The 27,502-nt window shown below is 35.6% G+C and overlaps 1 protein-coding gene across 3 annotated transcripts in view; it reads left to right on the top strand.

Moving 5' to 3' along the window:
- LOC150081794 (RNA-binding protein 25) overlaps window positions 1-27,502 on the top strand; it is a 769,112-nt gene that overhangs the window by 624,282 nt on the left and 117,328 nt on the right. For all 3 annotated transcript variants that reach the window (XM_090378892.1, XM_090378890.1, XM_090378891.1), the window contains 2 exons: window positions 521-594; window positions 16,700-16,850. In XM_090378892.1, the coding sequence (XP_090235018.1) occupies window positions 521-594; window positions 16,700-16,850 (225 nt within the window). The remainder of the gene's footprint in view (window positions 1-520; window positions 595-16,699; window positions 16,851-27,502) is intronic.

Raw genomic sequence — 27,502 nt, 5'->3', positions numbered from 1 at the left:
CCTGTCTTGCTTTTTTTTTTTTTTTTTTTTTTTCCATACCCCAAATTCTTACATTGAAATTGCTGAATTGTTGGACTTGTCAAACTGTTAAACATGCACCAGTTTATATTATACATTGAACTGTCATACATCCAAATGTCTCATACAGCTGTCAAGCACATTATTTTTTCATATACAGTTAATTATCTTGCAAGTAATTGATGTGAACCTGTTAGTTCAGTTATTTTTAATTAATTTCCTAATGCTTGAATTGCATATTAAAGTAATACTCCACCAGTGGTCTTATGTAGTTTGCACACATTAGTGTTTAAAAAAAGGTTTTAAAATCCTTGAATATTTAAAATGAATGCTGTGCATTACATTTTTGTTCCAGTGGGTCCATCTTGAACAGTAATTTCTAGATCCATAGGAACTAAATTAAGGTGAAGGGCTTTTTCTGTTATTTTTTGGAGTAGAGTAGAGGAGGAGGAAATGCAGATAAAAGTGCAATCTTCAAAATCTTATTCTGTGTTTTTTGTAGGCTAAAGAAACAAAAAGGCTAAAAGAATTTCTTGAAGATTACGACGATGAAAGAGATGATTTAAAATATTTCAAGTGAGTTTCAATTTAATTTCCATAATAGTCTGAAAGATTAGCATAATTTTTTTTTAAACTATCAAATAATTTTGAAAATTGCATATAATTCTGTTTTAATTATTTAATGTAACTCTTTATCACATTTTGCTTCCATAAAAAAATAGTACAGTAAACTGTCAAAATAACGGCACCCCAAATAATGGCACTGGAAATAATGTCACATTGAGATCAGTGCCGAAAAAAGAAAACGGCTTCACTTGTTTACTGTATTTATTTAAGTTCGCCATTTTGAAAGTGAATTCTATACTGATGTCACGGATTATATGGTGTTTTACATTAATTAACAGCATCTTGAATCCCCAAAGGTGCCGTTATTCTGAAAGTCTACTGTACTAGAATGGCATTTGATTTTGAGTAAAATCTCATAATCACTGTTGCTGCTGTACCATAGACAATCAAACTGGAATCCAGGCATGAAAAACTATCGGTTCCGTTTTACATACAATTTCAACTTGCTTATCAGCTAAAACTGAATTTTAGAAATGAAATATTCCTAACAACCAAGTGAGAAGATAGTGGTTCTAACTTGGCTGTAATTGTAGAATTATTAGTTCTGCAATGAATGATTGTTATCAGATTTTGTTTTGTTATATAAAGTACTGCTTTTAACTGAAATTTAGAATCATATATGTAAAATTGTTTAAGCAGGTGATTTAGGCAAAATGAAATGGTAAGAAATAATTGTGTATATTTAGTATATCCTATGATCCATTAATAATACAATTCTTCAGTTATAATAATATTAATCTCTATCATTGCTGTACAAAATTGTACTTAAACCTGGTCACTCATGGATGCTGTTGTGGCCTTTAAAAAAAAATGTGCCACTGCATGCATGCTGTTGATAATGTAGAGTTTTGTAGCAAGATTTAGTTATTATACTCATGTAAATTTGCCTTGTGTTAAGATGATGTTTTAAAAATTTTGCATATGACATATACAATATGTACCAATAACAGTGAAAGTGGCATTTCATTTTAAGAAAATTTTTATATAAATATTTTCTTATATGAAAATTATATATAGGTATTATATTTAAAATTATATTTATTCTGTAAGTTGTTTTAATTTACAACTCATTTCTTAAAGGCAAGTTTATATATTTTATAATCTCAAAAATTCATAACTTTTTGAATATTTGCAAGGGAAAAATATACTGACTATATATATATATATACATATATATATATATATATATGTATATATATATATATATATACATATACAGGGTGTTTCAGTTAAACGTTTCAGAACTTCTAAGAGGGGTAGGGTACATCCTGACAACTCGAAATCATATAGCAATGTGGGGTCGGAAATGCTTTCCTGAAGCGGTGTTGTACACAGAAGCACCATAAAGAAAAGAGACCGTAAGTGAGAAATCGTTTTAATAATACATGAAAAGAAGCAAAAGGTACATGGATTAAAGTAAGTGTTCGAAGTTTCTTCCACGGGCTACAATGCATGCCTCACATCTCCGACGCATGGACATCCGAACATTCTGGAATACTCCAGGCGAATTTCGAATTTCTTCGGCAGCTACTGCGATTCTTGCAACCAGCTCCTCAGCATTGTCAACAGGGGTGTCATAAACTAGCGATTTCATATGACCCCAGAAATAAAAATCAAGACATGATAGGTCGGGTGACCGAGCAGGCCAACGCACGGGACCACCACGTCCGATCCACTGTTGACCAAATGTGACATCCAGGTAGTTACGAACATCTCCGCTATAATGGGCAGGGGCTCCATCGTGTTGGAACCACATCGATGCAGAAATCTGTTCATCTCTCAAAAGTTGTGGCAATACTTGCTGCAGAAAGATCAAGTAGATAGGTCCGGTTAGACGACACGGTAACAGGTAAGGTCCGATGAGGTGATCTCCCATAATACCGGCCCATACACTGACCGAAAATCGAATCTTTGCTGCACGACGTCGTATTGCATGCGGGTTCTTGACCGCCCAGATATGGTCGTTATGCGGGTTGAAAATTCCTTCCCTTGTGAAGGATGCCTCATCGGAAAACAACACTTCAGCAGGAAAAAGGGGATTTGTAGCACATTTTCCAAGGTACCACTGTGCGAAAGCAATACGAGGTTGATGAAACTTCGAACACTTACTTTAATCCATGTACCTTTTGCTTCTTTTCATGTATTATTAAAACGATTTCTCACTTACGGTCTCTTTTCTTTTTATGGTGCTTCTGTGTACAACACCGCTTCAGGAAAGCATTTCCGACCCCACATTGCTGTATGATTTCGAGTTGTCAGGATGTACCCTACCCCTCTTAGAAGTTCTGAAACGTTTAACTGAAACACCCTGTATATACATATATATATATATATATACACTTCCTAGTTGTTTTCACAATTCTAATCTCAACGATGTCCATTTCCACTTGCAGTTTGCCAAACCCAATGTACTTTTTCTGACAGAATCTCAGTTATTGGTTGATTCAACTACTGCTCATCTCAGTTGCGCAAATTATTCGCTGTATGATTCATTTCGCCTCAAAGGTGGTACTTGGGTATATGTTCGTTCTAATATTCCCTGTCAGAGACTTGGGAATTTGGAATCTCCTCTTTTCGATTTTCTCTTGCTCAAAATCTCTCTACCTCATTGTGTTAAATTCGGCTGTTGTCTCTACCGTTCTCCCAACTCCACTAATCACTTGGAGCTCTTTGACTTCCTCTCTTTGTAACTTGACCTTCTCCAGTCCAACTTTTCTCACAGAGGTAATTTTCCTTGGTGATTTTAATGTTCACAACTCTGGCCAATCCTAACCATACAGCCAACGGCCTTGATCTTTTTCTCACAAACAAACCTTCTAAGTACACGGTCAAAGTGAGAGGTCCTTTAGGCACTTCAGCTCACAACTTGGTGATTGTTCTTCTCCAATGGAGCCTTTATCTCATGGCTGTTCTCAACCTCGTATTGTTTGGCTTTACAAGAATGCAATATGGGATGACCTGCAAAATTTCATTTCCATGGTTGGATTACTGTTTCAAAACTTCTGATGTCAACATTTGCTCAGATTGCATCAGTGAAATTATTCTTGTAGGAATGGAATCCTTTATTCCACACTCCACTTTAAAATCTCGTCCTTTATCTAAACCCTTGGTTTTCCAAAAATGTGCTAAGGCTGTTCAAGAGAAGAACATTGCATATCATAATTGGCTTGTTTTCAATTCTTCAGTTTCATTTTCTGCCTACACCAAAGCTTGCAACAATTGTAAAGCAGTTATTAATCAGTCCAAACTAGATTTTGAACAGGCTAAGGGTAGAAAACTTGCTTCTTGTCCTAATGGTAGCCGAACGTTCTGGACTCTTGCCAAAGCCATTGGCTGCAACTTTTTGCCATCTCTGCTTGCACCTCTGTCAAAACCAGATTCTGTTGTCACTTCAGCCAAGGATAAAGCTGACCTGCTAGTATCCCATTTTTCTTCCAACTCCTGTATTAATGATCTTGGTAAAACACCTCCCACCATTCCCAACATGCTCCATTCAATGCCATCTGTGGTCTTCCGTCAAAAGGAGATCAGAAAGATTTTAACGAATCTTGATACTAAGAAAGCTCCAGGTCCTGATGGTATTTCTCCAATTGTTCTCAAAACCTGAGCTCCTGAACTTACTCCTTTTCTTTGCCACCTTTTTTCCACTTTCTTATTCCAGGGCTGTTTTTCCTTCTGCTTGGAAATTTGCTCATATCCAGCCAGTTCCTAAAAAGGGTGACAAATCCTTCCCATCCAATTATCATCCCATTGCAATTACTTCTACTCTTTCTAAAGTAATGGAGAAATCAATTAACCGCCAACTCTTAAACTAACTAGAAACCTTCCGTCTGGTCAATGATCGCCAGTATGGATTCCGTCATTGTCGATCCACTGCTGATATTCTGGCTTATGTTTCAGCTTCTTTTCCAGTAACTTCATCTTCACCTGAGGCTTTCTGATTCTTCATTTTCTTCAATGCATGTTCTATCTCATCAGGAAGGATATTACATGTCATATGCATTGCTAATTTGTGATTCATCTTCCCCCGCTGTTTGTATCATTTCCTCACTCCTTCTGCTATTTGAATTTTGCCTTTTCTGCTATTTGAATTTTGACTTCTCTGCTATTTATAAATATACCATCACTGTTCTTTCAGTTTCAGTATCATTGTCTTTCTGTATTACTGCTCATGACTGCTGATTTAAGTCCTTTGTTTTTCCTTAATGCTTGTTCTACTTTTCTTATGTTAAATCTTCTTATGTCCTCTCTGAGTCTCTTTCTAATGGCTTTGCATAACTCAGTATACTCAATTTTGCCCTTGTTAGTGTTTATCATACTTTTCATTTGTCGTTTTCAATTCATCATGACAAGTGTTTCTTGACTAATTTTTCCTAATTTTTCATAGGTTTCTCATGTTCAGAAAATTGTTGTATTCCTTGCCGCTATCTTGGTCTTGAAAGGTCTTCAGAAGCTCAAACTTGTTCTTATGTTCCAGTACACACTGCTTTTTTCAGCATGGTGCTATATTTATTCAACAAATGGTCAGGTTGTGTTCCTTTAATATTATGGAAATGCTCTCTTCACCTCCCCCCCCCCCTAAAAATCTGACATCGTGTTAGTAACATCATCAATTGTTGCTCTGGGAAATACACCCTGGTTCTGTTCCACTTATCTTTATTACAAAAAATATTATCCATTTCCTCCCAATAAAACCAGATCACCTTCAACCAGAGTGGCATGCATTTGACTATTCTTATCTAGGACCCAAATTGGGGATGCATCACTTGGCAGGTCACAGGACACTTGTTTCTACAGTGACTCAGATTCTTCTCATAATGCACCAAGTTCTAATTCGAGATTGTTAAACTCCTTATATCAGGTGAAAAGAAAAGAATCGTCAGTTCAGCTAAGTTTGTCCACTAGACCAACCTTAGAATACATGCAGCAGGCTATACAAATGACAAACTCATCACTCACACCAGAAATGCTTGCAGATGTGAATCTGCATTTCTGGTGTGAGTGATGATCCAGATGTGGTCCATATGGATCGTGATGTCCGTGGACTTTATATTGTAAGTTGATCTTGTAGCATCCATTATTAAGGTAAATTTTGAACACTAGAGAAGTTAAATTTAAGGTGTTGAAAGTTAAGAAGTTCCCACAAAGATATCGATAACAAAGACTAGTATTAGTAATGGCCATAAGGGGCAGTGAAGCCTAAGGCTTATGCTGCACCAGCTTAAAAAATAAAAGAGTAAAATAATAATAAAATTAATAAAAGAAAAGAAAATAGAAACCTATGCATTTCCCTCTACCCATGGGTAACTATCCAGCTGATCTTTTAATTTCCCCGAACACTGTCAACCACCCATGTAGGTAACTGATTCCAGAAATTTATAACTCACTGGATAAAATAAATCTTCCTGTAATCCATTTAACCCTCCACCCACCCCGTAACTTGAATTTATGACTCCTAGAATCATTTATAAATGGACAAAAGTAAAATTTCATGTTCATTCATTTTACTTTTGCCTCTCAGATCCTTAAATAACTCAATGAAGTCTCCTCTAAGGTACCTAGTTTCCAAGCTGTAACCCACATATTCGAAGTCTTTCCTCATGTGGACGTCCTTTTACCGATCTCACCAGGTGAGTTACCAGTCTTTGGACTCTTTCAAGAAGCTCAATGTCTTTTTAGGTGTGGTCTCCATACTTGAACACAATATTCCAATGTGGTCTAACCCAGTATTCCAAGTGTGATCTCACAATAGCCTTATATTGGGATTATGACATTCTTATCTCTACTAGAAAATTTTCAATATATCATCTATAGAACACCCTGTGCCTTCCTTGCATTTTAATGCAAGGAAGCTGCTACTTTTCGACCATCCAAGGCATACCAAGCAAGGCATAGCTGTCACTTTTCGACCATCCCTGAAGTCTATTTATGTCACTGAAGAAGCTCTGCTTGGTGGTGATCATAAACTACTCTACCATTCTGCAAATTTAAACATATGCCCTCTATCCCTTCATCGATGTCATTTAAGAAAATCAAACGCAACAGTAGTCCTGATACTGATTCGTGGGGAACTCCACTTCTTCCATTGACCCAAACAGAAGACTAACCATTTATCACAACCCTCTGCCTCCTGCCCTGAAGCCATCCTGCTATCCAAGTAAGGATATTCTTTGTGATTCCAACCTGTTCCAGCTGATAAAGTAACTACTCATGTGGGACTGAGTCAAATGCTTTGCTGAAATCCAAATAAACAACGTAGAATGTATTCTCTAAGTCCAGCTCTCAAGTGATCTTGTCAAAATAGCTAACCAGATTTGTTAAACGTGATTTTCCTTTTACAAATCCATGCTGTGTATCCTTCAGAATTCTATTTCTATCAAAGTGATCCTGAATTCCACCCTTGATCATTTGTCTCCATGCAATTATACAATTCGTAGTAGGCTTCTGCTATATAAGCCTACTACAAAAGTTAGATTAACAAGTTGGTAGATTCCATCTACACTTAGAACTGCCTTTATGTATTTGCAATACGTTGGCACTTTTCCAATCCAGTGGTGTCCAGTGATGCTCTCATAATTTCCCTCAATGGTTCAATGTACTCACTTGCCATCTACATTAAAACTATAGCACGGCTTTTCTCAACCTTTTTACCCTGAAGGAACCCTTGAAATAATTTTCAGGTCTCAGGGAACCCTTGCTTAAATATTATTATATCTACAGCTCATGGTAGCATGAGCTGTTGGTATAATAATGCATTATTATATCTATGATAGTGTGATCAGTAATTTGTTGATATAATAATTTTCTGTGAATCTGTTTATTTTTGCCGACTTATTGGCCTACTCTTTTTGTGAGGTTCCCCATCCCCCACAAAAGATATCAACTGTAATACAAGTCAGTAGTGTATGTAGAGGAGACTTTAGTTTATCCTTTTTTTTTTTTTTTTTAATTTCCTACTCCATTTTTTTACATTATCCCAGTAGCCTAAAAGTTTTATCACATATTTCTGCTATACAAGATGGTAATGAGGTATGGTATGTGCAAGAGTAATTTTTTCCCCTATTTAAAATTAAAAATGACTTTTTAGCCCACCTTTCTTGAAAAAAAAAAAACAGATAGTTAAGATTAGATTAGCTTACCTTTCTTGAAATTAAACTTTTTTTATAAATTTTAAAAACTCATAAGGCAAACATAATAAAGCTCTGTTAAATAACTGGCTTAAGCCAAAATGGGATTTAATTTTTCTAAAGGTTGGCTTGGTAGAATTAATTTAAATAAAAGTTGTAAATTGATTTTAATTAATATTATTTACAAGTTGAAATTTTTTTTTTAAATTGACAATGTTGAATAGTAAAGCAACTAAAACCATTAGCCAAAGCAATGTGAATACAAATATAGTCTAAGACGCAATTTTATCAAGATTTGAGAAACATTTTCTTACTGAGTGACATGATCAGGCTCAAATATAGGCCTAGTAGTTTCAAAATTATGAAAAAGGCTGTTTAGGCATGTGTAATGCATTTCCATCATTTCTACTACCCAGGTAGTATGCATGAATCATTTTATTATATCTCATATTGTGAATACCTTCACAACAAGTTGCCTAGGTATTGCACCACTTCGAATAAGGAACGCTTCTCTGCTAGAGAAGATTACTGTTAGTTATTCTCAGAGGGGCACCACCACCACCACCACCACCACCCAGACCAGATGGGACCGTTTCAAATCTGGTTGGCTTCATCATCTTTGGATGGGCAGGACCCTGTTCAATAGTGAAAACCCAGTTATTAAGTATAACTCCACAATATGAGAGATGCTTGATGGTGTTGCAACAGGGCACCTGCCCTCCCACGAATGATGAAGCCAACCAGCTTCGAAACGGTGCCATCTGGGTGGTTGTGGTGCTGCTCATCTGAGAATAAGTAACAGTAGTCTTCTTTCCCAGAGAAGTGTTACTTATTCGAAGTAGTGCAATACCTAGGCAACTTGTTGTGAAGGTATTCACAATATGAGATATAATAAAATGATTCATGCATACTACCTGGGTAGTAGAAATGATGGAGATGCATTACCTATGCTTAATCAGCTTTTTTCATACTCTTTGACATTTCATCAAGAAATATATTTAGAGTTACAAAATTATTATAGACGTGTTAATTTTTTGATCTCTTTTATAGGCCTATTATGCATAAAATGTGTTATTTTTGAAACTAAAAATAAATGAATGAAATTTACCTCTTTAATGGGAAACCTGTGCTTGTTTCTGCTGCACAAATACTCAATTCTGGGTCGAACTTGAGATAAGCACACACGTATTTCATCTTCAACTGAAATGAGACAATTTCTGTCCTTATTCACAAATGTAAGAAGTTGAAAACTGCAGCAAAATGTTCATTGCTTTCCTATGAATGGCAGGATACTCTTCTTTCAAAGAAACCCAGAATTTGTCTTGATTTGGCAGACCAGTAAATCCCACCTTGAGTGTACAACCAGACTGCAGCTCATAAATTTCTTCCTCTTCTCTCAAAGTCAAATTCTCAGGCTGAGCAGAAGATTCAGAGAAAGGGTCCCTCACGCAGTCATAAACTTGTGTTGAAAGGGAGGGAAAATGCTGTTTAATTTTGTTCTGCAGTTCTTCGAGGTGGTTTTGAATAAGACTTAGGAGGACTTGCTGATATCTTTCCTCACTCTCAAACCCAAGCAGCAGTGGAAACATTTCCAGATTTCCTTTTGCAACAATTTTGTCCAAGATTCAGTTTCCTTTTAAATCCAAGAATCTTGTCACTTCAAGTGAAAACATTTTCTCCAGGGCCTTGCAGAGACTTCTTCAACTGGTTCATGTGATGAAAAATGTCTACTAAGTACAGTCAGTTCTGCTATAATGCGGTACATGTGATCCTAGAAACTCCGCATTATGGTATTTCACGCATTAAAAACAACAATGCTTATGAGAAAAATAGAGAGAGGGGCAGAGCACTCAAAAAAAATGTTGTCTTGTAAGTAAAACTAAAAAAAAAAAAGGTTAGAAACCCAATAAAATTGCCAAAAGAAACCCAATAAATAAATAAATAAATATTACAGTAAATATAGCACTGTATCTTGCAAGACATGAAGCTTGCTTGTTTGAAGTAGGTGTGGTAAAGGGCTGTAGCTGGTGAGTTATAATGAAGAGATAGAAGAAGGGTTATCATTCTTAGAACGAAATGTTGTTATACCCGATGTGGAAGGGTGTGATCCACTGTCCTGCTCTTCTTTCTTCTGTACTGGTTAAAATATCTATCTAACTTTTCTTGCTTTTCCTGCCTCCTCCTTTCATACAAGAGCTACCTGTATGGTTTCAAATGGGTCTGAATGCCACCAAGTGCTATCCTACTAAGTTCAGCATTATAATCATTATCTTCAAATTCACTGCAGGTGCTTTTGAATTCCACTTAAAGCAGCTGATAACTCTACTGTTTTAAGTTCTCGTGGGGCAGCCTGCTGGACTTTGTCGCCATCCTCATTTAAACTTTCCACTTGACTGGCTGCAACAAGTTGTTGCAAACCTTCAGTATATAGATCCTTATTGTGAGATTCTAAAAGCCCATCTACATCTTCGTTTTCTACTTCCTCAAAATGAACTTCTTTTGCAAGAGCAACACAACACAACCTGCTTGGATTTGTTTTAGTTGCTCTGAAGGTTCAAAGCCTTCAAACAAATTGAATGAGGGATACGTTTCAGCCACACACGATTCCAGCAGTCTTTTGTTACATCCTTCCAGGCTTCTACAATCATATCAATGGCAACTTTGATGTTAAGTGTCTTCCAGAATTCTATAACAGTTGTGCCTTGTCACCTTCAGTAGCAGCAATTATCATCTTGAATGCACGCCTTAAATAGTAAGCCTTAAATGCAGCTATCATACCATGGTCACTGGGGCTGTAGTAGAGAGATTGTTTTAGGAGGTAAAAAGATGAATTTGATATTCGGATAGAGTTCAGCAACCGTCTTAGGGTGGCTTGGTGCGTTATCAAGAATTATTAGAATTTTAAAATCTAAGTTCTTTTTCTTGCAATAATTCTTGAAAGCGTCATGGTAAGCTGGAACTAAAATATCCGTGAATATTTGCCCAGTCATCCAACCTTTCTTGCTAGACCTATAATGAACACCAAGGCTGGATTGCAGATTGGCAGAGTGATAAATCACTACTGGTTGTAACTTCGTCTCCGCTGGCGTTGTCGGCGAATATCACAATTAAGCGATATTTTTAGCCTTAAATCCTGTGGCACGTGCTTCTGCCTTAGATATGTAGGTCCTTGAAGGGATACATTTCCAATAGAGGCCTGTTTCAACCAGATTGAAAATCTGATCCAATGTGTAGCCACCACCTTCAATTATTTTCTGTACCACAGGTGGAAATGCCTTTGCGGCTTCACCAGACAGCTTAACATTGTGAAAAGAGTAGAGGTGTTTGAAGCCATTAAACCAGCCACTACTAGCATTAAAGAAACCACTTCTGCAGGATTTGATGATTTTTTGTTTTAAGGTCTTCATATATAGTTAGTGCTTGCTCCCAATTATTTATTTTATTTTTTTTTCTTTTGGTTTGGTCTTCAATCCATATGCCTAGTAGTCTTTCCATTTCTTCTATTTCTTTAGGCCTTGTTCTAATTGACTCTGCAGCACTTGAAGTTGTTCCAGCTAGCTTTTAATTTCACTTAATTGTCTCTGATGGTGCGCAATGCGGATTCACTTAAGCCTGTTGCCCTCGAGATATCACGTTCTCTCATTTCTTTCAAAACGTTTTATTATTTCATGTTTCTCTTCTATACTTAATGCTTTCCTTTTGCACTCACTGCTTGGCTTCTTGAAACCAGGATGCTCACCCATGTCTGGGATGCTGTATGAATATACTTTTTATAAAGAAAAGTTAACATATGCGGGAGAACAGTTCAAGACACACACACACACACACACACACACACACACACACACACACACACACACACACACACACACACTTGTAGGTAACACACACACCGGTTAACTGAGGTAAGAGATACATGAGGTTCATGTGTGTTAGGTGAGAATTGTAGTGTTTCTCTTTTTTAGGCAGAAACACACTATTATCATCTCATACATTGAGCTCACATGTAAACATGTGAAACTTCAAATGTGTGAGAGAATATCGATCTTTGGAAGGCATAATCACTCTCTTATGGCCTGATCCCGGATACTGTTGATTGGTGGCAGCCTATTTTACCAGTGATCGCACACATAGAAAGCCCTTCCTTGGATAGAGCAACAGCTATAATTTTTTTTCTTAGTGTCAATTGAACATATTGGAGCTATGCTTATACCTCCGCAAAACAGAATACTAATGAGTGTGTATACCCTTCCAATTCCGTATTTATAGAAACAGCTGATGCAATACCTTGCAATTGCTGCCTGATGCAATAGAACTGTTATCTGAGGCAATACCTTTCTTTTGCAACAAATAAAATGACTAATCAAACAATGTCTTATCATTTCACTACAAAAGTTACTTTTTTATGGTGATGCAGCTTTTACCTTTGCTTTGCAACAAACAAAATGAATGTAATCAAACAATGTCTTATACATTTCACTACAAAAGTTATTTTTTTAAGGCGATGCAGTTTTTTGTCTGCCACTGTATGTGGGCAATTTTATGAACCACTGCATATGAATAGTGAGGAGGGCTCTGTCATGTTTCACTTATGTTCAACATTGTGTAGACAAAAATGCCTTTTGTAACAGTTTCATTAATTCATTTTGCAAAAATTGTAGACTTGTCCAGTAAGATGACTCTCAAATATAAATGGACCAATCAGCTTATCATACCAGATCCACACCAACACAGAATCAGTATTGAAAATTACCTTCTGGGGATTTATTTCCTTCTAAACATGGCAGTTGTCTGTGTTATTGACTGTCTTCGGTGAATTGAGATTTATCACTGAATAGGATGTAATGATTAAAATGGTGGTTATCATTCAGCAATTGCAAAATTTGAGCAGAGTCTCTAGATTTAAGGTGTTTAACAGGCTGCATGTGGTTTGGATACTTGCCTTCTTTATGCAATATTTTCTGTACTCTTGATTAGAAAGCACAATAATGCATGGGATATCCTTTGCATATTAGCATGGGTAATATGCTGTATTGCCTCAACAATGGTCTTGCTCTTCACATCTTGTCAAACCGCATGCTCATCTTAAAAGTGAGCAGTATCTTGCAAATGTTTCTAAAACTTGGTAAATAACATGTCAGTTATTTGTTGCTTGTTGCTGGTATTCAGCAGCAGTAGCATGTGCATCGCAAAGTTCATGAATATGCACCATATTGGCATATTTAGTACTTGTAAGTGTAAAAGGCATCTTGAATGCAAAAGAGTGACACTGCTCTGTACATAATGCTGCTTCTTTCTATCAAAGTTGTGTGAGTGCATGAATCAGAATTGGGCCATGTTCACATGAACTTTAACTCAGTCTCAGAAATCAGATCCTTAGGTTACTCCGTATCCTTGTGAATCACCATGTATATGGGAAAAGAGAATTATTCTATGCTATATTAAAGGAATCCAGCAACGTTTGAAATACCACTAACATAACATATCACTAACTTTTAGCAATGCAATAATATATATAAATTTCATGCAGAAGAACAAATGGTGCAGCAAAAGTGGTAGCTGATGTGCTTGTTGCATCGGCTAGGGTATCAACTACCACCTTTATGTAAGAGGCATCGAGATTTCGTGAGAAAACACGGAGCACATGTACCAATTTTGGTTTGTTAAAAGCGGTGGCTGTGGAAGTTGCAACTTCCTCATTTTATTTATTTTCTTCCTGATTATTTTGTGAATTGTGAGCAAGTGTACAAAAGTAAAATCGTCGATATTCAAGTGTCATGAGTCACAAATGTATGGATGGGGACTACTTATTTAATAGTATGTTTATTTTTATTGTTGGTTATGGTGCTGATATGAATTCAGGGGAAATAGGTATATTATTTCAGTCAATTAAAGAGCAGAAATTATAAACCTCTTGCAATAGCATCAAACTTTGATTTTATCAGTAAATAGAAATATAATTCCCACAACTACACACACAAACACCTGGACATTCACAGCTAGCTTTGGATTCACTTAAATATTTAAAACATTTGTCAACTTAAAAGGATACTGATAAGTTTTTTTTTTCTCTATTTCTTTGAAGTTACTGAATTTCTGTGTGAAGGAAGTATGGTTGAATTTATTGCACAAAGAGGCTGCATGGATCATTATTGACTAGAATAATTCCTTTTATGTCCAGATACTGCTGAATGGGTGAGAAATGGCAATTTGCTGTTTTTATTAGCCAGATATCACCTTTTGTTGTCTGTTTTCTTAGATCAAGTTTAAGAATTAACAAGTTTTATTTTCTGTCAAATGTTTGAGAACATTTGCCTGTAACTATCTGTTTGTGAACTAAGTTTTGTAATTGCTTGCTATTTAAAGAGTGTGAAATTTTTTTGTTTTTTTTCACTCTATCTTAAAAATTATTTTTCAGTTGTAGATATGTCATTATGTTGGGGTTCAGCCTTTTAATGGTCATTAATGCAGTTTAAGGCAGAAAGTAATTTTAAGTAAATTTATTACTAAATTTACTTGACCGATTTTATAAACTTTTAAATTAGGGTGGTTTTCCTGGATATATTAATATATTTTTCTCATAAATTACACCACTATACTTTGCTGTAATGTTTCTGCCTACTCTTTCAGAGTGTGTCCAAAAATTTCAGTGTTTCCAATCATCAGTCATATGTATTGCTTTGTTTATAAAATAAAACCAAATAGAAAAGGAAAGTCGATAGTCACTGTTTTTTTTTTTTTTTTTAAATAAACATCGAAGAATACTCTGTACAGTCAAGCAGTGATGCAATTTTTTTACAGTTGTGGAACACAAAGCTCTCTGAAATAACTAAAAGTTGCAATGTATAGATTTTAACTTTGAAAGGGAGAACTGAAGTGCATTTCTCTATACAATTGCAAAAATAAATAAGTTTTATTTCTTTTTCCTGCCATAAATGTGTGTTTTACTAATTATGTTCAGCAAAACTGAAACTAGTAATAAGTAAGCTATCTCTCAGTGTGTGTGTGTGATTTTTGTGATGCCATTGTTCACAAAAATATACTTTCTAACTGAATGTAGTGCAACCGATGAGAGGTGGCTCACTCTTAGAGGTAAGATTTTTAAATTTGCATGTCTATTTAGAGGCTGAACTTGATATACAATCAGATGAAATTTGATTACGGTAATTATCCTTATTTAATGCTGGTTGTTTATAACAATTTTCAGTAAATTCTTGTAAGTCAACAATTGGATACTGAGTTCTGTAGAATTAAATACAGTAGCTGGGGTTCCCCTTACAGGTACAGAAGATGTTTACCTTTATCAATTTACAGAAGAAAATTAATGGTTCTTATATACACCCTGTTTAAAATGCAGAGAGTAGTTCTGTTTTTAAATGAAATTGAGTGAACTGAACTCATGTTAACTGAACACAAATTCTTAAGAAATAACATAATTACAGGAATGTAATTCTAACAGGATTGACACGTTGTTAATTTTAACCTTTATTGTGGCTAGTTTGTTTAATGTTTTATTTTGTATTGTTTATGTATTATTTCTTTTGTGTAACTCATTTTTAGCAAAAAAGAAACAATAATACATGTAGAAAAAAAAATTAATAAATGGTAGTTGCTACTTTCTTTGCAGAATTTAACACTTTTAAATAGTGTTTGCTGTTTAAAGAATTTTCTAAGTGGTGAAAAACACAGGATAATGTCACAGGACATCCCTCATCATGCAAATATATTTGTTAAATGTTTGCATGGTGGAGGATGTCCTGTGACATTATTCAACAATGCTTTATTCAATAATATTTGCATAAACAAATGTTCACAGTATAAAGTTCTTCCACTTTATGCAATTATGGAGAAGTCTCATTAATGACCAGCTGAGTTGGTCAAAAACCAGTCCCACTGTAAATACTATTAAGCTAAATTTGTGTTCATGAAAAACTTGTGTTACTCGAGGACAGGGTGTATAGCATTTTTTAATCCATTTTGGGGAACGTGATTTATATCAATATATCTAGAACCATTGAGCAAATAAGTGAGATGTATAGAGCTCGCTGTGTATAAAATGTGATATGGACATTTAGTATTTAAATTTGGATGTGCCTATTTAGTAGGGTGACCAAAAGCCCTGAATTTTGCGGGACATTCTGATTTTTGGCTCTCTATAGAGGCGTCCCAAAAGAACCCTAGGTGGGATGCCATTTGTCCCAATTTATCACATATTTATCATTAAAAAATAATAGAAGGCTATGTTCTGTTGATTGTTTGATGTTGATCTAATAATGAATAAACAGTTTGCCTACATGTATCTAATTTATTCAGCCTACCTCACGGTATACCTATATATGTACAATAACCAAGAAGGGACATGTACATGCATTAATATTACAAGGTATTTTGTATTATTAACAGGAAAATATCCTGATTTTTTTTTTGGTTGTTTCCTGATTTTTTTTAACGTTGATATTCCGGAATTGGCTGATCAAGAGTTGGTCACCCTACTATTTAGTGACAAAAGAAGTGTACTGAAGGTCCGTGTCACCAAAAGCACACATTTGCTTTTATTTCAAAAATATAAAAATATAATGATCTTTGCATACATCTTTTGAGGCATCATAATTAATGAATGATGTATAAAATGCACAACATGTTTTCACCTATAAAAATGAACAATAACAGCACTCTTTCTTGATGCCCTTCTAAATTTTGAAAAATGTGTTATATGTAATACATACTTTTAATTCTCCATTTTAATGTTAAAATAAAAGGTCATATTACAAATTGGAGAATCTTTAGCTATTTCTTGTCCTTATTTCAAACATTATATTCATGACTGGGAGGGTATCATTGAATTTCTCATTTCAGTTTTATTGATGTAATTGCTGAATAGTAAATTACAAGCATATTAAAATAAGATCTGTATTTCATGTTGATAGAGGCAGTGCTCTAGTTCGCCGAATGAAAGATCGAGAGAAAGAAGTAGAGGCAGATAATTATGACCGTCAGAAAGAGAAAGAAGAACTTGAAGAGCTGAGGAAGAAATTAGCAGAAGAGGGTCATCCCGATCCAGAAGGAGAAGTGAAACGTGTAAGTATATACAAAAGTGTTTATTTTATTACACAGGATTTTTCTCTTGAATAACGAATGATTATTTGTAATGACTTACTAGCACACAGAATGACTTAATTTGAAAGTCGCCTTATGTGCAGAATTTTTGAATTTCAACCAAAAAAACGGAAACAAATGTGATCACATAATTCTCCCACTATGTAGTCAACTCATAGAAGTCAATATGTCTTTCATATTTAATTTATTATAGCTTAATTAGTTCACCACATGGATACTGGTCTACAGTATCTATGTGGTAAACTAATGATATTTTTTGTAGGTTAAATTTGGGATCTCTTCTATTGCTCACAGGTTTTTCTACACAAATTAAGAGCAGTATGAACATTTCTTTATCTCCACGAATGAAAAAAACCACCTGCTTTGCAAGAGGTTTCACAGAAACAAATGGGTTATTGATGCAGATTATTACACATAAATTCGTGCAATGGCCTCATTAAGACTTAACATATGAACAGCCATGCAAAGCAAGATGAGAAAAATTATAGCTGTTACCTTGTTTATTCCAAGATAAAACAGCTTAGCAAAAAGCTTAGTAAATTGTTAAGCAAAACAATGATAAACATTAGCAAATTTATTATTACTGACTTGATAAATTTATTGTCAGTTTGAGCAATTTAACAAACAAGATTTCTACATAATAAGGCTATCCTTGTATAGAAAAAAACTAATCTCTATTATAGCTTTAACAATATAGAATATTTAAAAAGTGCTCTGAACTTTACTTCCTTTAAATGCAGAAGCTTGTCCTATTTATTACCATTAAAATGTTTAATGCTTGTTTTCCATATTGCTTTTTATTTATTTATTTTTTTTCATAACAGCTTTCCACTGTAAAAAAAGAGAAATAAATTCTCCTTGCTAACCTGAGTTATTAACATGACATGTATGGTGCTGCTAGTAATGCTAGACAACATGTTAGGCTAATGGTGAATTAAACTGAGTTTGGAAAACAATTCAACATATCTTAGTACATATTTTTCAGAGAGAAAGGTAATTTAAAAAAAAAACATGGCTAGAGGTTGATACAATTATAGGTAGAACAGAATGGATGTCCTGTGTAAATATATGATTATGAAAGTTAATGCTGTCTTCATTTTGATAATATTTGTGGGATAAATGTAAATAGTAGCACATTCAAAACATCATTTTATAACTTGTGAGTAGCAGCCTTCTAGAAAAAAAAAAAAAAAAAAGGACGCCTTCAACAGAAGGCTGTCCTTTTTTTTTTTTTTTTGGCTGATGCTGCATCAGCTTGCTTTCTTGCATCATATGCCTCTACTAATGCTAATTTCTCTCAAAGTTTTAATAAGTAAAAGATATTTTCTTTGTTATATGTTCTGTGGTTGGTGCCATTTTTAAAGCATGTCTTAGCTATTATTTTAGCTAACTAAAGTCTAGTTGCTTTTCAACTAATGCAAAATCGTTCACTTCCTAGAAACCATTGGCTAGGAAACTTTTTCAAATGTGAAAATTGAAGCAGAATATTTATTCAGCATATCAGAAACCAGTTCAGCGTTATTGAGATTTATACACTACATAGCTAAAATATTATTAACCAAGTGTCTGTTTTCTGAATTGAAACTTAATTAAGTGTGGCAGGGATTTATATAGTTGATGAAATATGTGTATTTTTGTAACAGTATTTCCTGTTACGTCACTGATTACATTGTAATCAGAATCCTTATAATTTCAATGAAGTTTGCAACTGAAGATGGCTGGCCAGAAAAGTTTTCTGAAATCATAACCATTTTGATACAACTATGCATAACCAGATTTTGCATGATGAATGGTTCTGTTGTCAGGTTTAAAATGGTATTCAGAGTCATTTTAAAAAAATGGAACAGTTCAGAATACTTAAGATCTGATCAGAAAGTTAGAAGACTTTATTTATTAGTAAAGAAGCAGTGAACAAGATGACAAGTAAATTTACATTATCAGTTTAAGCCACTTTCAACTCCACCAAAACACTAAAATGGCTATGTTGATATTCAGATGCCTTGGGCCTCTCTCACAATCATAATGCATATAAAATCAGAACAAGCGCACCAAGTTTTCTGTAAACCTGAGCAGACATCCTCCAAATGCTAAGAAATTCTTAGGAAAAATGTTTCCAAATTGGCCAAGAATCTACCATGGTTGATCACTGTTCAAGTCAACTTTCAAATTCAAGCTCTGATGAACTGCATGCTAAATTGCATGAAAATCTGTCTTGCAAAAGGCTCAGCATCTCAACTAGCTGAGTCTGTGTGACTAGAAAACTGAAGCCAGTGGAGTTGTGAGCATTTAAATCACTAAGCAAAATTATCTTACTGTTGGTAAAGTTGGACTGAAGAAAGTCGAGCTGTAAAGAGAGGAAGTCAATGAGTTCCAGGTGACTGGTGGAATTGGGATCAATGAGGCAATAGATGAATATGACAGAATTGGTAGAAAAATTTTAAGCCTGAAAAGATTGAAAAGAGGAAATTTCTATTTTCTACCTCTCTGACAGGGAATATCAGAGCAGACATTGTGCACAAATACCACCTTTGAAGTGAAAGAAATCATATCGCAAATAATTAGGACAACTGAGATGGGGGGGGGATTGGTCGGCCTTTCGTCTTTTCAGTTTCAGTTTTCTTCAGTGTCGTGTGAAGTGCGCAATGTCTTCTCGTAAACATTTAACATTAAAAGATAAAGTCGAACTCATTAATGCGTATGATCGGCAAAAAAATAGTGTTCGCAATCTCGCTGCAAAATTCAAAATCGGGAAGACACAGGTAAGCGACATCCTAAAGGGAAAAAATGAACTACTCAAATAATTTTGGCAACACGGAAATGATCAGGTTCAAAAATCATTCCCGAAAACTGTTGGACTTCAAATTGACAATGTGACGTATGAGTGGTTTTGTGCGAATGTGCTAAAAAAATTCCCATTAATGGGCCTATTATTAGGGAAAAGGCTTTGGAGGTTGCGAAATCTATGGGAGTAAATGAGTTCAAAGCTTCTGTGGGATGGCTAGACAAGTTCAAACCTCGGCATAAAATTTCTTGGAAAACCATAAGTGATGAAGGTGGATCTGTTGATACTGGGGTTGTAACAGAGTGGACCGTCAAATTCGAAGATTTATGTCGTGATTTTGAAGCTAAGGATATTTACAACTGTCACGAAACAGGGTTGTTTTTTAAAGCTCTTCCTGAAAAAACAGAGTCTAAAAAACGAAAAGTGCCAGGGTGGAAAAATTTCTAAGGAACGCTTGACTGTACTATTGTGTACAAATATGCTGGGAAACTTTGAACAACCTCTTGTTATAGGAAAACCACAAAATCCTCATTGTTTCAAGGGCATAAAGTTGAATCTTTTGAATGTTGACTGGAAGTCTAATAAAAAAAGCGTGGATGACACGAGATACCATGAGCGAATGGATAAGTCACTTTAACCAAAACATGATTCGTCAAAACAGAAAAATTATTCTTTTCATGGATAATGCTGCATCTCACCCGCACATTGAATTGTCCAACATTCAAATCGTTTTTCTGCCACCAAACACATCTGCAGAGTGTCAGCCCTTGGATCAAGGGATAATAAAAAATTTTAAACTTCACTACAGAAAACGTAGTGAAGACATTGCAAACATGAACGATGTAACATGTGCGAGTGACCTTGCAAAGAAAATCAGCATCCTAGATGCGATTCAGTGGATTTCCTCTTCAGTAAACGCAATTAGAAAACAAACTGTCGTGAACTGTTTTGTAAAGTCTGGCTTCTCAAACGCAAAAATTGAAGTTGTGAACAGCAATTTGGAGCACCAAGAAGAACAAGAACTTCATCATCTATTGATAATGTGCGACACTTCGGCTACAAGTGACCCAGGCTACAAAGATATAGACTCGAACCTCACTACAGAAGATGGTGCTATAGATATCAGCGACATTATCATCGATATTTTTCAAGAAGTTCCTCATGAGGATGAAGAAATGGAAGGAGGTCATTCTGTCGAAGAACATATTAACGACGAACCACCGATGAAAATAGAAGAAGCGCTCATACAAATCAATCGTTTAAAAATGTTTTTCGCCGCTGAAGAAGATACTGAAGGACTTTCGATGGTTTCTTCACTCCAAACAAATGTTGAAAACAAAATTATCAGCCGGAAGAAGGTGCCAAAGAAAATAAGTGATTACTGTATGTATTTTTCTTAAGATAAAGTCATAATATGCATAGCACAATTGTATGTATATTATTTACAAAAATATTGTGCAAAATCTGTATATAATTTAATTTAATTTTACATTAAACGTTTAACGATTTTTCTTTATCTCTTGTGTATGTAATTGTATATTATTTACAAAAATGTTGTTCAAAATCTGTGTATATATTAATTTAATTTTACATTAAACATTTAACGATTTTTCTTTCTTTCTTTTTTTTTTTTTTTCTCCCTCAGACTTCTTGTTAGCGGACACTTCTCTCTAACGGACACATTTTTCGTTCCCCATGGCTGTCCGTTAAAGGGAAGTTTCACTGTATACAGTTTACAGTATACAACCATCCCATTTAATTTTTCTGACAGATTCCAAATTTTCATTTGCCTTGACCAGTACCCATGTTGGTTTACATAATTTTTTATCTCTGTGATTCCTTGCATATATGCCCATTCTGATATTCTTGTCACACATTCCTTAATTTGGAATTTGCTCTTTTTGGTCTCCTCTAGCTAAAATCTCTCTAGCTAATATCTGTTACTTCTGTTGCAAATTCCCTAATCACCAAGAACTCTTTGACTTCTTTTCTTAAAACTGGACTTTCTGCTGTTTAACTTTCCCAATGGTTAGGTGATTTTAATATTCACAACTTCAATTGGCTTCAGTTTTCTTGTCACACAGACCCAGTTAATTGAGATGTTGTGGCTTTTGTAATTACTGGTACCTTCACAAACTTGTTTATTTATCTACCAGAATATCACACAATCTGACTACCTGCACCCTTCATTATATATGGGCAATCTTAGTGGTCTTCTAGGGATGTCAGTACACAATGTGGTGATCATCTCTTCCCCAATTGAGAATTTATCACATGGCTCTTTTATTGCATGTCATTTGGAATCACAGTAATGCCACATGGAATGAACTAGCTGATTTCTATTCCTCTTTTGCTTGTTGGAATCAGTTTTAAATCTATTGAATTTGGTGTTTTCATAGATCTTGACTGTAAAATTAAACTTTGTAGGGATGAAATCCTTAATACTGCATTCATCCTGCATCAGGTCCACATATACACAGTTTGAAAGCTACTGTGCTTGAGGCCGTCACTGCAAAATGTTGTCATTGCATGCACCATGTGAGAAAATTGTAATTTTATAGTAAATGTAAATAATATTGCTTCGTGGGAAATTATGGATACCAAGTAAAGAAAATAATTTGTAACTGTATAACAGCCCTTATTTTATTTAAAATAACTACTGATGCACAAACCTGCAATCCAGTCAGAAGCCACCACCTGAAGTGGTGTTCTGTATAATCTAGACTCATGTTTGACCTACTCTTTAATTTTTACATTTTCCTAAGACTGAAAAATAATTTTGTAGGATGTTCTTTCTCATCATCATCATGGGTTCCTTCAGTCTCTGCAACTGGTTGGTAGCACTGATGACTTTTTTCCACATCTCTCTGTTGAGTGCCAGCTTCTTCAAGTCCTGGTATGATCTTGTTGTTGTATCCCTTTGCAGTTGCTTTATGAAATTGTTTCTGGGTCTAGTTCCATTAATCTTTCCTTCTATAATCAGGCACAACGTTTCACTGTGTCTTAGGTTATGTCCGAACCACCTTCCTCTTCGCTCCTTGATTAGGTTTGTCATTTTTTGTTTTTCTCCTAGCTCCTCTAAAACTTCTTCATTGGTCTTTTTTTCGGTCCAGCTTATTTTCTCCACACCACATCTCAAAAGCTTAAATTCTCTGTCCATCTTGTTTGTTTATTGTCCAGGTTTCGAATGCATATAGGGCCGTGTTCCAAACATAGGATTTTAGAATTCTTTTTCTTATATGCTCATTCAAATAATTTGTTGTCAGAATTTTTTGTTTTTCCTTGAAAGCTTGTTTTGCTTGCCCAATTCTTGCTTTTATTTCCTTGGTGCATCTTACATCTTGGCTCAGCATTTCTCCTAAATATTTAAATTTTGCTACTTGTTCAATATTATTGTTTCCTATTTTGATGTCCATAGCTTTGGGGTCCTTTGAGAATGTCATGCACTTTGTTTTGTTCATGTTAATTTTCATATCATAAGCCTCTGCTGTGTGGTTGATCAGCTTTAACATCTCGATCAGGTCACTCCTAGTTGCTACAATTGCTTGATCGTCCGCAAATTTTATTGCTTTTATTTGTTCGCCATTTATGATCACTCCTAAATTGCTGTTTCCAAGGGCTTCTGCCATCATTTCCTCCACATAGAGGTTAAATATGCCTGGTGAAAGTAGGCAGCCTTGTCGTACTCCTTTTTCTATTTTTCTTCGGTCTGTTTCAAAGTTATCAATGTATACTATGGCTTTCTCGTCTTTGTACAATGTTTTTATTAAGTTTAGTATGTTTTCGTCCATTCCTATTTTTTCCAGGATTGAGAAGAGTTTTGGCCATTGTTTTCTATCGAAGGGTTTCTCGTAATCAATGAAGCAAATGTAGAGATTTTTTCCTAGGCCAATAAATCTCTCTCCCATGAGCCTTAGGGCTGCGATGGCATCCCTTTTTCCCCTATCTTTCCTGAAACCAAATTGGTTGGGTGCTAAATATCTGTTAATTTTGTCACTGATTCTCTGTTTTATTATTTTTAGTATTTGGGATACATGCGGGATAAGAATGAAAGTCCTGTGTTGGCTGCATTCCTTGGTATTGTGCTTCTTGGGGAATGGGATCATGTCTGCTGTGCAGTGATCTTCAGGCCATGAACTTTTTTTGCATCTGGTTTGTTAAGGTGAAAATACATTCATGTAGCTCATCACCACCCTCTTTAATGAGCTCAATGGACAAGGAGTCAATTCCTGCTGCTTTTCCATTAGGCACTGCTTTTAGTGCCGCTTCAAATTCTTCCTTGGTTATTGACAGGTCTTCCGTGTTGTCTTCTGAGCCACTCTTTTTGATTTCTATTTCTTGTTGGTGGTCTTTTTGGTAGAGTTCGGTGATATATTCTTTCCATCTTGTTTTTTATTTCTTCAGGTTCTGTCAAAAGTTGACCATGTTTGTTGTTTATTGTGCTGGATCTTATTCCCTTCTTCCTTGTGAAGTGTCTAATTTCGTTGAAAGCTAGATCTGATCTGCCTTTTTTTATCTAGATCTTCAATGAATCTACACCTCTCGCTCCACCATGTTTCCCTTGCTTGTCTACACTCTCTTTGTAGTTCATTTCTTAATTTCTTATATTTTGCTACACCTTCTTCAGTACTGTTGGTTTTCCATTTCCTTTTTACCTCTACTTTTGCCCATATTTCTTGTGAGATCCATGGTTTCCTCGCTTCTGCTCCTTTGAAGCCTACAATTCATGTTGTTGCTCTGGTGATGGTTTCTTTAATAAACTTACATATTTCTTCTACTGTTTTGTTTTCATTAAGGTTTTTTTGTACCGCTTCGCCTATTGTGTCTTTGAATTTTTGCCTTGCTTTTTCTTGTCTTAATAATTCTAAATTCCACTTCTTCCTGTTGGTCCATTTCTTTAGTGTTTTAAATTTTAGTCTGCTCTTTAACATTACAAGATTGTGATCACTATCTGTATCTGCACCTGGGTAAGATATGGACTTTGTGACTTGATTTCGATATCTTTCTTTTACTAGGATATAATCTAGCTGATATCTTCTTTTGGGAACTTGTGATGATGAGTTTCTCTTGTCTGCAGAAATCTACAAGGCACTGCCCTCGTTCATTTCAGTTTCCCAGTCCATAATTTCCAGTGATCTTGTCTTCTCTTTCTTCTCCTGCCATCGCATTCCAATCTCTCATGATTATCACATTGAGGTTTGATGGTGTGTCTTTGAGTACTTCCTCCAGTTGTTTGTAGATGTCTTCTACTTCCTGTTCCTCGTGGTTTGACGTTAGCATGTAGACTTGGATGATCAGCATGTCTGTTGGTACTGCTGCTATTCTTGCTGTTATTATTCTCGTACCTATGACTAGTATGTCTGTTATTTAGTGCTACATAATTAGTGCTACACCTCCTTGTCCATTTGTGGCGCCAGAGTGAATTACTCTGAATTCATCACTCCAGAAGTCTCCTTCTTCTTTCCATCTGACCTCGCTTAATCCTAAATTCTTGAGTTGGTATTGTCTCATTTCTTTTTTAATGCATTCCAACTTTCCTGTCTGGAGCAGAATTCTGATGTTCCAAGGTTCATGTAAGGATTTCGTTGGTTGATGGCCTGAGAAGCCTTACATCGCCTCCTGCCGGACATGACACCTGGTGTTTGAATGATCAAGGTCTCGTTGGAGTCACCCGCTGAAGAAATGTGTGGAAAATTCATGTGTGCTAAAACATGGGATAGATAATGTGGTAGTTTCCCCTTGCTCTTCACATCGCAGTAGCAGAAACAAAGTCTTGAGTATGTATGCCAAGGGTGCGTCTGCATGTTCACTCAGAAACCAAGTCCATTTTCTGCCTTCTGCCGATGATGAGGGGTACTGCTGCCCTCCCTCATGGTTGATTGTGCTTTGATTAAGGTGGCAGCATAGGCTCGCCACAGTCCCAGCACCGTTGTAGAGTTTGTGTGGCATTTTGTAGGGACAACTTGCCAGGTTTGTCCCACCATGCTCTGATAGTAGCTGGCGCTGCTTGTTCGGGGCCACCAAAGTAGCTAGCCTCCATATCTGAAAGCCATCACCCTATCTGCAACCTGGGGACCCATCCGGTGGCATGCAGCTCTGCCTCTGAGAATTAACCCAGAACCAGACATGTTCTTTCTACATGTACCAATTATTGAAGGAAGCTATCAAACAATGGCACTGCCAAAATTAACAAAAAAAAAAAAAAAAAAAAACTAAAATCTGTGTTTACTGATGCATAAGGGGACAAAATAATGGAGACACCTGATATGAAAGTAGTAGTTCTTGTAATTGCTGTTCAACATATTTATGAACATGCAGTGATGTTTGTTTGTTTTGTTTTGTTTTTTGTAGAGTTCGGCCCTAGAAATACTGTACTGGTTGCTAGTCCGCCAGTAAGGCCATTTCAGGAGCCAGTATTCCAGGCTGAGGAACTTTTCGAAATGTGTTGTAGGGGCTGATGACCAAATAGTTGTTGCATAAAGAGGAATGGGGTAGAGACATCGAAGAACGTATTTCTTGACCAATTCAGCATTGTGTATATTGTGGTGGGGCTGCTATTGCCAAGTCACTGATTACTGATGGTAATGCTTAAAAGAGGATACAGTGGTGTAAAGAGCACAAGGAAACATTATGTTTTCACACAAATGATCATTCACACTTTATTCAGCATCGAAGAGAGCTTAGTATTTTCTTAGTAGCATTTTCTCTGGTGTTTTTCAAAGTATTGATTTGTTGGTGCTGATGTAAGCTCAGTAACATTATTTGAAAATGCCCAAGTAAACATGTAGTTTCACGGAGACTTTGAACCAAGAATTCCATTTCCATAACTGTAAAGTTTTATGCACTGTTTTTTGTACAGTTGAATTTTCTATTGAACCCGGTGGTCATTCAGATATTACACAGCGCACTGCTAAAAAGAAGTACAAAGAAGCAGTTAGCAAAAAGTGCAAGCCAAAAATTAACCTCTTTCATCACAAAACAACAAGATGTAAATGGTGAATGGAAACATCTCGCTGCACAAGGAGGATTGCTAGCTTTCCATTCTATCAAGCATAACAATTCATTGAGATCAGTGGATTGCACATCTAGCATCATACAAAACTTACTCTCAAAAATGTTTCACATGTGAAAGTACAAAATGCAAAAGTGTAGTTGTGAATGTACTGGCTCCATTTGTATTTCGTGATGTGATGAGTGACTAACGTGAGGCAAAATGTGTATCTGTTATGATAAATTCATCAAATCACTCAAGCCTGAAGTCGGTCCGAGTTTTGGTGAGGTATTTCATACTTACAAAAGGAATACAAGTGAAATTGTTTGAATTCCAAAATCTCGTAGGAGAAACATCTGAGACATTAGTGGATCACATTGTCCATATTGGAGAAATATAAATTAACCAACAAGATAATAGCATTTTGTGGTGACAACTGCAACACCAACTTCGGAGGCATTGCAAGAAAAGGCAAGAATAATGTCTTTCTTAAGTTAAGCAAGAATGTGAAACTGGACATCTTGGGAGTAGGCTGTGCTGCACATATCATGCATAACACTTTGCAAACAAGTGCTGATGATGTAGAATCAATTATTCACAAAGTGTTTCAACATTTTCATGTTTTCACTATTAGAGCTTAGGCACTGAAATCCTTCCAATTTTGCTGAAGTTTAATACAAGCAACTTTTAGAAAGTGTGAAGACGTGATGGCTTTCCTTGCTACCTGCAGTGGAAAGAATAATTGAAATGTTCGATGGTCTCAAGTCATTTTCTATCACAAGAAAAAAGCCATCAAACTCTTGAAGGACTTTTTTAATAATCCATAGTCTGGTTCTCTGG

This window comes from Mastigoproctus giganteus, chromosome 8 (genome assembly GCF_048544385.1).
Source record: "Mastigoproctus giganteus isolate SK-2022 chromosome 8, ASM4854438v1, whole genome shotgun sequence".
NCBI lineage: Eukaryota > Metazoa > Arthropoda > Arachnida > Uropygi > Thelyphonidae > Mastigoproctus > Mastigoproctus giganteus.
This window is presented reverse-complemented; position numbering and strand designations above follow the sequence as displayed.